Raw genomic sequence first — 16365 nt, forward strand, 5'->3', positions numbered from 1 at the left:
ATTGGTTCATTCCAGTATTTGCTTTTATTTATATACTTCTCGAAATACTTTCTTAAAGATCCATTTTTGAAAGAAAAAGGTTGTGGGTCAAAAACTTCCTTACGTAGTCTTTCTTGTACTCCCTTATTCCAGTATTTGTGCAAGAAAGCGCGTTCAAATTGGTCATAATCTTGACACCAGTCGGATGCTTCTGACGCCCACATCGATCCATCTCCATGTATGAATCCTGCAACATACATAATTTTTTGTTGCTCAGTCCACATTCGCGGCAATATCCCTTTAAATTGCTTGATAAATACCACGGGATTGATCAACTTCCTTTCGGGAATAAATATCTGGAATTGACGATATTTAAGCATTTTTCCTTCATTCATAGTCACAGGTGTATTCTGGTGGCTACTTCGCAGTGAATTATAATCTCGATAATTTGTTTCTGGTTGATTACATAAATATGCGCCAATACATGGATATTGCTGCATGGATTCGGTTTCACTGGTTTCATCAGGAATAATGTCTGCTTTTGATAAACTGCAAGTAGTATGTGCCCCTCTAGTATTAATTAGACCCTGCTGGCATGCTTTTAATGTATTTTCTATCTTTGCTTTCCAAGCAGGAAATTCATCTCCTATATTCTCCTTAATCTCTTTAACTTCTGCTTTAAGTTGTTCTTGTGCAGCTTCGTTGTTAACTTGCACGTTAGAAACCATTTCTTTCAAGGTTTTGTCAACATAATTTTGCACTGTCTCGGTTTGCTCTTTCGCCCTATCTTCAATGTCCTTAGAGAATGCGATCTTATGTTCATTGAAAAGTTTCTCTGTGTGTTTCTCGCCTTCGAGACTGAGAGTGTCTATCCTCCGAGTAAGCTCAATGACAGCTTGCTCATTATCGTGCTTAATTGTATTCACGTCTTGCGCAATAGTGTTCTGTACATGAATAACTTCTTGCACTTGATGATTTAGTGTGTCTTGACGACATAAGATGTCTTTGTATTTGTTTGTTAATTCGTGATACTGTTGTTCTTGTGTAATTATGAGTTGTGCCTGACTGGCAATCAAGTGACTCTGCTTTGTTTCCAAACTCTGGAATTTTTCAGTAATCTTATCATTTATTTCTTTTAGTTTATTAGATTGCTCCTGAGCCAAATTAAATTTTGCACTCTCCAATACTTGGAATCTACAATTCATGTCATTTGCAAAAGTGGATTGCGTAGTTTCCAATGCCTGGAATCTACAATTCATGTCGTTTGCAAACGTGGATAGTGCCATTGCAAGATTAGATTGCATGGTTTCCAATGCCTGGAATCTACGATTCATGTCATTTGCAAACGTGGATTGCGTGGTTTCCAATGCTTTAATCCCTTGTGTTATGACAGTCAAACTTGACATCAGCTGGGATAACAAATCTGTATTCTCAGCAATTGGCGATTGCACTGGGGTTAATGAGGATTGTACCGACACAATTTTCGGTACAGTCAATTCGTTTTCGCATGCGTCTGTGTCAGAGATGAAATTCATGTTGTTTGTTGGTTGCTGCATATTTCTCTGGACTTCTTTCGACATATGAATGTCGGAACTAGCAACCATTTGTGTTGATGGCGTGAGTGCATTAATTATTGCTGGTTGCTCAGCCGTAATCGACATATCGCTAACTACGGCGGTATTAAATTCTGTGGCACTAGTTGACGATGCATTCACAGTATTTAATTAATTTTGTGGCATTGTGATGTGTGCTTGCTTATTGGCTTTGAACATAGATCTAGTTATCACCATGTAAATGAGCAATTGACAGTTTCTCCTCTAAATAAGTCCTACAAAAGTGACTATTAAATTTTACACACGCAAAAAACGTTAATATCCTAATGCTGTTAATGTACACTTTACAGTGTGACACAAACACAGTACATAGATAACACATAAAATATTGTCTTACTATATCTACTGAAATACTGGAATTCTAATAAAAGTAATGTAGCAACACTATTTATACTTAGAAAATTAATACATGAAAGGTCACTACAATGCATAAATGCTCAAGAAAGCTAGTAATTCAAATGTTCTGGCCTTTTTGAAGTTTCTGCTCAGCTGCTGGGACGGCGCTCTCGTTCTCTTCACAAGATACTCCCGCACGTTCAGTTAGCGTGAAACATACAAAGGACCATAATGTAGTTACTCTATAAAACTAGACATATAGACACACAATGAAACATTAATTACTAAATTACTAACATAGTTCTATTGCAGGTTCACTATGAGTGTTATATCAGGATCGTGTCCTGTCTAACGGTAGACATCTATAAAGACTCCCCTTCTTACTAGGCTAATTACTGTTTAGCTCTACACGGCCTTTATACTGAAATGTTTCCCCACACCACCTAGTATTGTCTTTCTGTGTGTGTGAGTAACTGTATGTTTACTGTTCTGGGTAAATACACACAGCGTACACAGGACGGTGTGTGAAACTGATAGCGATTACACGCTTCCGCTGTGTAGAAATCTGCTCCAGATGCTGCAGATACCGTGTCGAGCTGAAAGTGGTAACCAAAGTACGGAGAAATATTCTTCGGGGCTCTGTTGCATAGCAATCAGATTGCTTTCAGTTCTGAGGCTTTCAGTTCTGAGAAATGTCCAGTTACTATTGTGGATTTGAATGATCCATGAAGTGACTTCTTTTCCGAAGAAAACATCAAACTATTTCACTAGAACTGAACGCTCCCGTCGGAACTGTTCTCAAGCTGGTGTTCTATTAACTGATTTCCTTCCATATACACTTATATTTTACAATGTGAATCAAAAACTCGCAATGGCGTCGATTTTTTATATCACAAGAATGGCTCTCTTCTCCTAAAATTACTCTAAACAGGAACAAAAAACTCTATATCCTAAGAATAATTATGTGAGCGCTGACCGCCACAGAGTAATAAACAATATCTTTGTCTCTATCTCGCACTGTCACAGCAAGTTACGCTGCATGATACATCATAGTTGGTGATAAAATAATGAGAGATTAATTAGTTTTTCCTTTATAATTAGAGCTTTTTGAGTGGAATATTTGCTTTTATAAAACTTAAACCTCCAACCCTGAAATAGTCTTCACTTGTTTTCTTATTTTTGCTCTATTTAAGTTTTCAGCAAATGATTGTTTGTGTTGAGAAGTAGCAGCATTTTCTCACCATTGAGCACTTCTCTGATTTAAGGTATTTCTTGAAATTATCTCTCTTTTCCTATCCTGTTCAATAATTTCAAGATCTGCAGAACATCGATTTCAAATCTGTAGTATGTAAGATTGGATTAGCGTATTGCAGAGTCCTTTCATGTAATTCGCAACCTGTACTTAACAATGCTACAGACAGAACAAATGAAGTACTTTAGCATTGGGCTATAAGTAGAACTTAAAAATAATTACGTGCACTTTACAGGAAGGCCTTCAGCATGGTTGCTGTAGTGTAGAGTCTACAATATAACTGCCAGTTGTGAGTAAATGAGAACTCTGGCTGCTCGAAGGGTGAGGAGTAGTGTGAGGAACAAGTATCACCACCCTTTCTCAGCGAAGCTAGCTTTATACCATTTTCTGTGTTTCTGCAAAAGCGGAACTGACACATGGTCATGGGGATTGTCGACACCTTTGCAGTTGTGAGGCTTCGCATGAAACCCATGATTGGGCAGGATTACTTTCCTCATTCTTTTGAAAATAGGAAAATAAAATAACATGCTACATACAATACAAAATTCTGATAACTGAAAGAAAGAAAATGTGTCATCCAGACTTCGAAAAATATCTACATTTATCTGCTTGAGAAAATATATACTTAGGAACATATCAAACAACATTTATAAGGCAGCAGACAGCACCTTTTTATATTGTCCTCTGTATCTTGATTTCTTTCAAAGTACTTTTCTCGGTAAAAAGGTTTATCTATTTACATTCTTGTTTATCCATAATGTAGGCTTCTCTTTTGTCGTGGAACCAATATTGTAAATAGGGGTACCGTTTCGCTTTGATATTTAGTCTTTCTTGTGTGAGAACACTAGTAGGAAAAATACCAGGCTTTGGCACAACATTTGCATTGTCATGAAAACTAAGCAAACAACAAAATAAAGATGAAGAAGATACAAAAGCACAAAACCCGGTACTATAATGAGTGAGCTCAGTGAGAATAGGTTAACTGCAGGAGCATCCATGCTGAGGTGCCAAAATGAGTATTGTGTATTGAAGGCTGTGATGCCCAGATAGTATTACCAACAGAAAATTGTTTAAAGAAGTAGTGAATAGCAGCAAAATCCTAAAATCAGATTGGAATAGTTATTGTAAGGATAGGTTAGTCACCACTGGTGGCTGCGAATTTATTAAAGTAAAGAATTTGTTAATATCTAGGGAGGTTATTACAGAGTCTGAATGTGAATTAATCTGGATGAAGTTAAGCATCAAAAGTGGGTAAAAAATGGTAATCAGATGCTTTCATAGACCACCTACATCAGAAGTTGTAATGATAGAGCGCTTCAGAGAGAACTTGCAGCATTTAGTAAATAAGCAGATCATGAAGTAGCGGGCAGTCACTTCAACTTGCCAGGTGCAGAGTGGGAGAGTCTTGCTATCAAAACTGGTCCCAGGCACAGGAATTCATGTGACATTATTATGGATGTCATTACTGAATATTACTTCGAGCAGATAGTTAACAGTTCACACATGAAATATCTTAGACCACCTGAAATTGGAGTCGTGAACAATGGCAGTTGAGTTTAGGATTGTTCTGCACATCTATGTCACACATTCTCCGACATCCAATGAGCATTCAGTAGTGTTCTGCTGTGAATGTTGCAGCTAATGTGAGCGTTAAATGTGATCGTAGCTTATTACGTAGCAAATTTTTATTGCATTTGTTGTGAGTTGTCGCATCTTGACAGTGGTGGTAAGCAACAAATTCTGCTCAACCATGCGAGAGATGCAACTTCCTGTGTACACATTTTCTTCAGGTGCAAGCACATTTATCCGCTTAGTGCCGCTTGGAACAGCAACAGTGAAATCACGCGAAGTGCCATCGTTCATGGATCAGACTATAGCAACAGATACACCTGCACTTCTGGAATAGAGAAGGGTATCAGGGAACATAAGGCTGTGGTAGCAATTATGACTATGGGTATTACAAGGAGTGTTAAGAAAGTTAGGAAAATATTTTTGCTTAGCTAGAGTAGTCAGCATCAAATATTCAGTCATGAGGACATAGAAGTGGCGCACAAATAGAACAAAATTCAAAAGCATTGTTGAATATGCCTTAGACAAGTATGTTTCAAGCATGGTGATAGTGGATGGGAAAAACCCACCGTGGTTTAACAGCAGTATTAGAAAACTTCTACATAAACAGAGACACCTTCATCACAGATTCAAGAAAATTCGAAACCTGGCTGACAAATGGTGAACAAAGTGAAAGTGAACAAAGGAAAGCAATGAGATAAGTGTTAAATGACTTTGAAAGTAATATTTTGTCAACTGGTCTGAGTAAAAACCCTAAGAGGTTTGATCTTACATAAAATCAGTAAGTATCTCAAAATAATATACTCATTTACTGAGAGACCTTACTGGCACTGGAATGGAATATAAGAGAGAAGGCCAGAATACTGGATTTGGTCTTCCTGAATTTGATCTTCCAAAATTGTTTCACTGCGGAACACAGTAACATGGTCCCTTCTTTCAATAATTGTACGAACATCGAAACGGCAGATATTGAGATAATGGATTGAACAGTAGAAAAGCAACTAAAATCATTTAGTAATAGAAAGGCATCAGGATCAGATGAGGCACCAGTAATATTGTACAAAGATTACGCTAAAGAACTTGCTCCCCTACTAGAGCAGTTTAACGTAATCTCTGGAACAATGAAGGGTACCTAGTGACCGGAAAAAAGTGCTGGTCGCTCCAGTTTTCAAGAAGGGCTCTAGGACAGATGCACGTATATTGTTGATGTCTATCTTTTGTGAAATTAAGGAAAATGTTGTAGGCTCAAGAATTGTGATGTTCTTTGGAGAACAAAAACCATCTCTATAAAATTCATAATGTATTCCACAGACAGATCTAGTGAAACTCACCTTGCTCTGTTCTTCCAGAAGATATGCAGTAGGTAACAGCATTCAAGGTGATCTGTGTTCCTTGACTTCAGGAAAGCATTTGTCAGGGTCCCGTACTGCCATTTAGTGAAAAAGTATGAACTTACAAACCATCTTACCAGATTTGTGAATTGATTCAAGACTTTCTTGCAGAGAGAACTCACACTTCACTCTCAATGAAACAAAATCGGCAGAAATTAAAGATTATTTCAGGAGTACCCCAAGGAAGTGTGATAGGACCGATACTATTTACAATGTATATAAATGATGGAGCAGGTTGCTTCAGGAGCTCTTTAAGGCTGTTCGCAGATTATGGCGTTGTCTATAAGAAGATAGCAATGCCAGAAAACCCTTGATTTGCAGAAGGACCTGCAGAGGATTGATGAATGGTGCAGAGACTGGCAGCGTATCCTGAATGTAAATAAATATAACATTGTACACACACAGGAAAAGAAATCCACTACTGTACAGCTACACTACTTACGACAAATTGCTGGAAATGGTAACTGCTGTAAAATATGAAGGAGTATCTGTCTGGAGAAACTTTTAAGTGGAATGACCACATAAAACCAATAATAGGAACAGCAGATGCCAGACTCACTCTTAGGAACACTCTTAAGGAAATGTAATTCACCCTGTAAAGAGGTGGCTCACAAGACACTTGTTTGACCAATTCTTGAGTAAGTTCATCAGTCAGGAACGCTTACTAGGTAGGACTGACAGAAGAGGGAGAGAAGATCCAACAAATATTGCTGCCTTTTGTTGCGGCACCGTTTAGTCCTCATGAGAGAGTTAAAATCGTCAGCAAACTCCAATGACAGATGCTACAAGAGAGGCATTGTACATCACAGAGAGATTTACTGTTGAAATTTAGAGAGAGTATGTTGGAGAATTAACATCGTCAATTGTAATAATTGTGCACAGTGTGTATGCAATAGTATGGGATCCAGTGTACTTACAAATACAGTCAAATGATATTGCATTTGATGTCAGTAGTGCAGTATATAACAAGACGTCAAGGGTGGAACTCACCTGTGTGTGTGTGTGTGTGTGTGTGTGTGTGTGTGTGTGTGTGTGTGTGTGTACATGCCTTTCTAGCAGATAGGAACCAGACATCATTAGTGACAGTGCGTATTTTGTACATAAGCCGCAATTGTGATATAGACATACAGAAAACAATTATCGTGTGATGAAAAAGCGAATAAATTGGTATATAGGAGGAAATGGGGCGCTCTAATTGCTGAATCACCAAAAGTTGAAGCATTCAAATACAAAGATTTATAATTTCATCAGAATTGGTAGACAACATGGATGGAACAGAAAATATTGGCAAAGTAGAAAATTATCTGAGGCATCAAAACAGTTACTTTTGCCCAAAGCAAGGGCCACAAACCATTATTCTGTTCAACTTGGTAGTGATTTACAGTTGTCAGTAACTGCCAGATGTGTACAACAAAAAACAACTTGCATTCAAGAAACGACTGCATAAGCCTGCTCTTAACATCCAAACATAAACAGGTTACATTGTAGTTCGCTGTAACACGTCATGCACTAGAGAATGGGGTAGAGTGATCTTCAGTGATCAGAAGTAGTTTAATTTATATGGTCCGGATGTATTTCATTATGATTGGCATGGTCAAAGAACAGAGTAGTAGGTAAGAATGAGCAGACATTTTGGTGGTCGAAGTGTTAGGATTTGGGTAGCATTCTGCACTAAAGGTAGATCACACATTCCTTGAGTGAACAGTAGAATAAACTGTAACATGTATCCATAGAGCTAGAGACAGAATGGATTAGAATATATGATGATCTAGGGGATGAAAGTCTAATATTCAACAGGATAATGCATCTGTACATGTTTCTTCTATAATAAAAAAGAGGTTTGAAGATAAAAGGTATCAATGTCTTGCCCCATCCGCATGCAGCCTGGATTTGAACCTCATATAAAATCTCTGGGGAATACCTGTCAGGCATGTTTGTCACAATGGAAGGCAATTTGAGCCTGTATGTGAGTTGTATAGAGCAATACAAGAAGAGTGGACAACAATTTCACAGCAAGAACTACAAACCCTATCAAAATCAATGTCGAAGAGAACTTTTGAGGCTATTAGGAAGAACAGATGTTGGACAACATACTAACAGTGCAATAACACAACAGAACAGTAGCTGCTTTTATACCAATTTCCAGCCAAGAAATGCAGACACATTATTTTGTTACTCGTGTTACAAAAGAAACTATGTAATTCTATTGTCATGATTGTCTTATATATATCTGCTACTCTCATACTAAATTCGATAAATAAATGCTTCATACAGTGTATATTACTTTCATAGGAATCCTGCTCGTATACTAATTTCCACTATTTTATGTATCGCAAAATGACCACAATGAGAAAATTTGAAAAATTAGAGCTAACACAGAGGCTTATCGACGATAATTCTTCCCACACATCATTCGCAAATAGAACAGGTAAGGCAGTTAGTGGTATAAGAAGTATCCTCCACAATACACTGACAGGTGGATTACACTGACAAGTGGATTGCGGAGTATTGATGCAGGTGACATCACAATCCCTTGTTTCAACAGATGTACAGTCTGCAGCATACTCTTGAGTTTACAAGCTCCACACTTGGCACAATCAATTGATCATGGATGTCTCTGTCTCATTTGTTAAGTAGTTGGCTGTTGAGTTACACACAAGTATAGCGTGCACATCCACAGCGAGTACTCAGTTTTGACCAGAAACTGATTTATGTAAAACAGCCTTTACAGATATTGGGCAACCATGCACTGATACGTTTGTGCATAGGTGCCCTTTCTTTGTAGGCACCTTCTTAAGCACATTCTCTTCCCAAATTGGACTTCACCAGATATTTTGCAAAACTGATAATGGAAAATTGGTTGCTTTTTTGATACTTATTTCCAGAAAGTAAAGCTATTTCAAACTATCTCTCATAAACAAGTTGATTTGGATACAGTTGGCTATGAAATAGCATTTATTACGTAGATTCACATTTTCACATATTGAGGCATAATTTGCATTTATCGCAAGGCCACTATTTAATGGATGTTGATCTTCCCGCCATGTGTGTTTTTGATTCTCTTCGTCCTGGATTTAATGGACAGTAGAGTCCTACTAAACTATTGTTCAAAGGTTAAGTCCAAACAGGAATGTGGAAAGAGGGGCATTGAGCCAACAACAGGGAGGGCTAATCAAAATGGTGCTGATTAATTTATCTTCCTACCAACAGCCTTATTTTCCATGTGAACAGTGTGCTGGAACATTGATCTGTAGCAGTTTAGTGATTTTGATGGTTGTTCAAGGACACAAGAAATATTTATTATGGACCTGTATGAGGTGGACAAAGAGCAACCACTCCACCACAGAACCAACATTTGGACTTAACAATATGTAACAATTTCTACACCATAGCTGTTTGTAGAGCTAACACTTCCTTCAGCTGGTAGTTGCCGGACAACCTGTGTATTTGAGAATCAGAGCAGGTGGTCTGTTCGAGATTCTAGCAGTACGTGCCCTTCTCAAAAAGTGAGGAAGCAGGTTTAAAGACTGTTGCATCAGGAGTGTTGAAATTGTACTGTAAATGAATGGAAGAATATTTTTATCACAGATTAATCACACCTCAGTATATAGAATAATTATCACATATCCATGAGGAAGGAAAGGTGTAGCCAGTACAATCACTGGAATATTATGGAAAAATAGTAGCTCTGTTTAGGGGTGGAAGGAGAGTGTAAGAAAGCAACATGTTGAATTGTTAAAACATTTGTTGTTGGTCAGGTGTTTTGTAGAGAGAAATTGATGCCAGTCAACCCCCCACAGAGGAATCTTCTGTACAGCTCTTTCTAAAGAATAGGATTGGCTGCCAGCAGAGATCTTAAAATGCCACCTGAACTTGTGCCATATCACTATATCTGCTAACTAGTGTCACCACCACCACCACCACCACCACCACCACAGCATTCACAACAGCATTGTGTGAGATATGATACAATCAAGTTGGAGATATCGTTTGCTGCAGTACGCTTGTAATCTGAAGATAGCTGATTAGCAATTTACAGCAATCGTAAAAAGGGGTTATTGCTACCAAGTAGTGAAAAAAATATGGTACAAAATGTATATACAATATATTTTCATTATGAAAAACTTAAGTTTCCCGCTAGTGTATTTCCTTGAAAATCCATCCTTCTCATAATATTTATCTATTTATTGTCATTTCCATACATTAATTCATTTCTTTTGTTGTTTTGAATGAGTTCAGAAGTCTAAAGTATAGACTCCAATTAGAGAGACAAATCATAAAAAGAGATAATGAGGCTTTAACGGTACAGTAAATGTAACCAAAATGTGTGCTTGGAAAGCAGTGTTGTGTTCTGTATTACTTGAAGATGCCACATTTAATTTTTTTCTTTGCCTAGGAGCAAAAAAACAGATTGTAAAAAGATATTTTTGGCCCCTACTTTTTGCCCACAGAAGTCCTATAAATAACTCTACCTTTTTCTCTCTGAAGCACAACAGGACAGTGCTCATATCACTGGGAACACACTTTTACATGATTAGGTTATAAATTACTTGCATTCAATAATATTTCTATTCTGTCTTATTAACACAGCAATTAATTTGCTAGATAGATTGAATTATGCACTCATGTGAGCTTCTCTCTTTCAGGTCATCAAATGCTGGGCAGCCACCCAGCAAAACAAATAAAATGCCTGGTTATTACTAATTTAGATGACATTTTAATAATACCATAGTGCCTCAAATACACGTTTTTATGAAAGACATGATAAACATTGACTGGTTTTAATAAATTTAACATTTTGTTATATGTGATGAAGCTATGTTGAATTCTTCAGTTAAGAAGTTCACCAGAGATGTTACACCTCACTTAATGGAAATAAGAAACAGTTCATTTAATACATGATTTCAGTATTTACTTTTTTGTTCAGAGGTAACTGCTTTTGTTAAAAAAGACATTACATCTTGAATACTAATGTGTTTTTCATTTACGTATTAATGTTTACCAATAATTGTAGACTGAAGTGGTTCTGGTGCTTGCTTTAAAAGTTGCATAGTCTAGTTAATTATTCCACTTGTTAGATGTTGAAAGACTGACCTGTTAATGGCTTTGGTGAATCAGTGCATTGTCATCCCTTCATTAAATTCTTCATAAAACTGCAGTATTATGTGGTCTGTCACGTAAGAAAAGAGCTGAGTTTTACGAAGATGTGCACATCTGTTTTTAAAAAGTTACTATTTTGTACTTTAGAGAAAAAATGGAAGTTGATAGCAGGCATTTTTCATATCCTTCTGTTTTAAGGAGTAGATTTTGAAATGCAAGAAATGAGTATTGTTTTTGTATCAAAAGATTTTGTAAACAAAAAGTTGTATATATTTATAAATTTATGAAAAGAAATCAGCAACAATTGATACAATAAACTTTTTTTACACAGTGTGTTTTTATCCTTACCCCCACTTATTTTAATTTGAAATAAAAATAAATAGAACTTCCAGCAGAGCGCAAGAATTTGTGTACAGTAACCTGCCAACAGATTGTTCAGTTTTGATACAGCATAAGGAAGTAGTTAAAGACTTTTTTTCCTGAACACCACCTAATGGATAAGCCAATCTTGAACCCACGTGTCCATGCATTAATTTTTTCCCACCTGCAGCAGTTAAGTGAGGTAGGGCGTAGTGCTGGCATTGTTTTTTCATTGCAAGAAAAGTTACAGAATGAGTGGAGCAGCACTGCAGCATCAAATTTTGCCAGAAACTGAGCAACAGCCAGGTGGAAACCATCCGGAAGATTCAGACAGCTTTCGGTGATTATGCTAAAGGTGTCACACAGATTACGAAGTGGTACAACTGGTTTAAAGCCCTTCAATCAGTGGAGAGCGAGCTACACTCTGCTTGGGCATCAACTTGCCAAAATGACCAGGTCGTTACCAAAGTGAATGGATAATTCTGGTTTTAGGCCTTACATTTTGGTAAATATATTATTTATATGCTATTGAGAAAGCCTGATCAATTGCAGATGACAAACTGCAGCAAAAATCAACTGTACTGCAGATGACAGACAGTCACACAAACATCAATATGTTATGCTAAGATAATGTAATGAATATCAATACCATAACCCCAAAATTGTAAATCAACATTAAGATTGCAAAATCTTGTGTCTCAATACTATGTATCATACAGGAAACTAATGAACATTCTAATAATAAAATTTTAATTGATAAATCATACTACATCACAGAGGTTTTGAGTCGGAAACTAAAGTTACTATATCTGATGCATGTGTTATTCAGCAGTTTTGTTGTATTAATAACCTTATTTAATAAGATACAAGCTTTTGTAACAAAACGCTGTTAACAAACAATAAGTTAGTTTTTGCACTTAGTTTTTAATGTTCCTATCAGAACTGAGCATATTCATAACACAAATATAATTTGAAATTAAAGCTTTTTAGCACAAAGATAGAAATTATTGAAAAGTTGCTTGTGTTTTTGCTACAATTTGTGTAATATTGTTTATAAAGAAGACCTTCATAAAAGGATGCTAATCTGTTGAAATATCTGAGTTTGAGAGACACTGAATCGTAATACTTTCAAACTGAAATTGCAACTGGGCCATTGTACACATTCTTCTATATCCCTAATGACTGTGTTAGGGTGTTTTGAAAGTAATTTACAGTCCTTTTCAAAATCCAGTTTATATTCAGTATCTACATATGGATTATACCTCTTTCTCACCGAGCGAGGTGGCACAGTGGTTAGCACACTGGACTCGCATTCTGGAGGATGATGGTTCAATCCCGCGTCTGGCCATCCTAATTTAGGTTTTCCGTGATTTCCCTAAATCGCTCCAGGCTCCTTTCAAAGGGCACGGCCGATTTCCTTCCTCGTCCTTCCCTAATCCGATGAGACCGATGACCTTGCTGTCTGGTCTCCTCCCCCAAACCAGCCAGCCAACCAGCCAGCCAGTGTCTTTCACACATGGGTATGGGTGTCCTACTGCATTCCACATTCTGCAATTAAAATTGCAAACACGTTAGCACCCAACTGCCTCCTCCATGCCAAATATAACATACCACCAAACCATATTGTCTTTGTTTCCCCTTTATCCGGCGTCAGGCCAGGTTGGAAAGTTTATAGTACTTCTCCACTTTCTCCTGTCTTTTCACCATTCTTCTTGTGTAACCGTTTTGTTCCAGTCCAGATTTCTTCTTCTTAAACTGGTCTTCATCGAGTCAATCCCTCTAACTCTAGGTCTCCCTCTTACCTTCAAACTTGGCTTCCATAATTTGTTTTGGTATTCTGGCATCTTCCATTATCTTTACACATCCACGTCATTTAATCTCTTTCTGGCCATGGCAAACACACAGCACTTTCCTGCTTCAGGTGCCTTTTTATCATAGTGCTTCTCTTGTCTTGACCTTCCTTTTTCATCTGTGAGCATTGTGCTTGCTCTCTGAAATATTATGTCCCACATTAATTTTTATCTGTTGACAGAATAAAGAAATTTTTTTTTCCTTTCTTGCAATTGGTTCAGTATTACTGCTAATGTAATCACTTTTGAATGCTCTGTACAGTTAATGAAATGATGCTCAGCTGTAGTGGGATGGTAACTTTGGAATTTTATCCAATAATTTATATATATTTTCTTTCAGTGCATTGCTTTCTTCTTTCTATTGCCGTTTTGTTTTGAAATAATTAACCTGTATACTCTGTTAATCTCAACTACTGACTGACCATTCACCAGGGCTTATTGTTGGAAAGAACATTTCTTTGAACACTAAACTGTACTGAAAACTGTTTTCTTCTTGATTCCCCTATTTTGGATTTTAACTTCTTTCCGTTCAACCGGGTAACAACATACATGAATCCCATTCCCAGTCTATTTGACAAGAATGTAATAAATATTTGACAATAGTTTTCCTCAGATATTGAACACATTTTTTAGTTCTTTCTATATCTGCACAGGCGCGCGCGCGCACACACACACACACACACACACATTCCACAAGCCATTGTGTGGTGGTGGGTACCATGTATCACTGCAAATCATTTCATTTCCTTTTGTTTCATTTACAAGTGAATCAAGGGATAAATGCCTGTCTGCATGTCTCCATATGAGCCCTAATTTCTGTTTTCTTGTTTCCACACTCCTTATGCAAAATGTACATTGGCAGCAGTAGAATTGTTCTGCATCAGCTGAAAATGCATGTTCTCTAAATTTTCTCAATAATGTTGTGCAAAAATAACATTGGTTTTCCCCTCTGGCCATTGCCATTTGAGTAGTTCAATAAGCATCTCCATAATATCTGCTTGTTTATCAAATCTGCTGGTAACAAATTTAGGAACATGCTTCTGAATTGTCTCATTGTCTTCCTTTAATCCATCGTGGTCGCATTCTCGCTTCCCGAGCACGGGGTCCTGGGTTCAATTCCCAGTGGGGTCAGGGATTTTCACCTGCCTTGAGATGACTCGGTGTTTGTGTTGTCCTCATCATTTCATCGTTGTTCATGAAACTGTAGAGACTGGGCTGAGCAAAGGTAGAGAATTTGTACAGGCACTGATTACCGCGCAGTTGAGCGCCCCACAATCCAATCATCATCATCCTTTAATCCAACCTGATGGGGATCCCAAACACTCAACCAGTTCTCAAGAATGGGTCCCCTTTGTATATGAGCTACATTTCCTAAAATTTTCCTGATAAACCAAAATCTAAGACTGACCTTTCCTATTATCTTATGTGCTTCCATTTCGTACTGCTTTTCAATGTTATGCCTACATATTTAATCAATGCAACTTCGTGAAGCAGCATACCACTAATACTACATTTGAACACTACAGGATAGTTTTTCTACTCATTTGCATTAGTTTACATTTTTCTATATTTAGAGAAAGTTGGAAATTGTGTCTAACTCATCCCTGTATCCTTGTACAGTCAGTCGATGATGATAGTTTGCAGTATACATAGCATCATCAGCAAACAGTTGCAGATGCTGCTCATCCTATTGGCCAGATCATTTATTTAAATAGAGAATACGAGCAATTGTGTCACACATCCGTGGGGCTTTTCTGTTGATACTCTAGTCATTGACTTGCACTGGAAATTCAATGAGCATCATGGGCCTGTAGGTTCTTATTTCTATTTGTTCTTTTTTCTTACCCGTATTACTTTTATCATCTTTGTCTTTCATTATAGAAATTTATTTGCTTACTGAAAATAGCATACTTCATTATTTGTGTATCTCTAACTTCCTAACTTTGCAGTTCCCCTGAAAGATTGCAGGACTAGCACTTCTGGAAGAAAGGACACTGTAAAGACATGAGACATAGACACACATTGTCTCTGGAATGTCCTTCCTTCCAGGAGTGGTAGTACTGCAACATTGCAGGAGAACTTCTGTGAAGTTTGAAAGGTAGGAAATTAGGTTCTGCCGTAAGTAAAGCTGTGAGGGCAGGCCATGAGCCGCACTTGGGTTGCTCAGTTGGTAGAGCACTTGCCAGCGAAGATCAAAGCTAGGTTTGAGTCCTGGACCAGCACACACTTTTAATCTTCCAGGAAGTTCCAAATCAGCCTACATTTCGCAGCAGAGTGAAAATTCATTCCACATTAAGAATATTGTAAATCTCATCTACAAACTAATAATTATTACATTACACAACATGAATGAATTCCCAAGCAGAAACATTCTTCTGAGATACGAGGCACCATACTTCAGTATTTCAATGCTACAAGATAATCAGTTTTGATACTTTGCTGTAGAAGACCTAAGAATATCTTTATTGAGATGCAGGGTTTTGCTATCTTGATGATGATATATTTTCATGCGTAATTTTGACAGAAAATAAAGGAACCCACTGATAATGATGTCATCACGCATTTTCAAAATGTGATTGTGTCTTATAATAATTTGTGGTTTTTCAAGGCAGAACCATATTTTCATAATCCTATATTTGAAAGCAAACACAAAGGGAGCTTCATCCACAAGATGCAGTGCAAACTTCTACCTAATTACAATATATAGAAATCCTAAGAGAATTAAGTTTTTGAAAATTATGGGTAAAAGAAATAATTTCCAACTACTGTTGGACACTTGTAACTTAAACCCCATTGTAAATTTTCTGCAGTAATTATGCAGGACATTAATATATTTTACTATACAGGTGTAATCACTTTTTCATATAATTTATCTAACCATAATTAATAGATAATAATAATAAATAAATAAATTG

General features: G+C 37.1%; 1 protein-coding gene across 2 annotated transcripts in view; it reads left to right on the top strand.

Annotated features, from left to right (window-relative positions):
* LOC124804824 overlaps positions 1 to 11570 on the top strand; it is a 164306-nt gene extending 152736 nt beyond the window's left edge. For both annotated transcript variants that reach the window (XM_047265168.1, XM_047265169.1), the window contains exon 10: positions 10787 to 11570. In XM_047265168.1, the coding sequence (XP_047121124.1) occupies positions 10787 to 10844 (58 nt within the window). In that variant the 3' untranslated portion in view covers positions 10845 to 11570. The remainder of the gene's footprint in view (positions 1 to 10786) is intronic.
* Positions 11571 to 16365: the final 4795 nt, after the last annotated feature.

This window comes from Schistocerca piceifrons, chromosome 7, assembly GCF_021461385.2.
Source record: "Schistocerca piceifrons isolate TAMUIC-IGC-003096 chromosome 7, iqSchPice1.1, whole genome shotgun sequence".
NCBI classification, from domain to species: Eukaryota; Metazoa; Arthropoda; class Insecta; order Orthoptera; family Acrididae; genus Schistocerca; species Schistocerca piceifrons.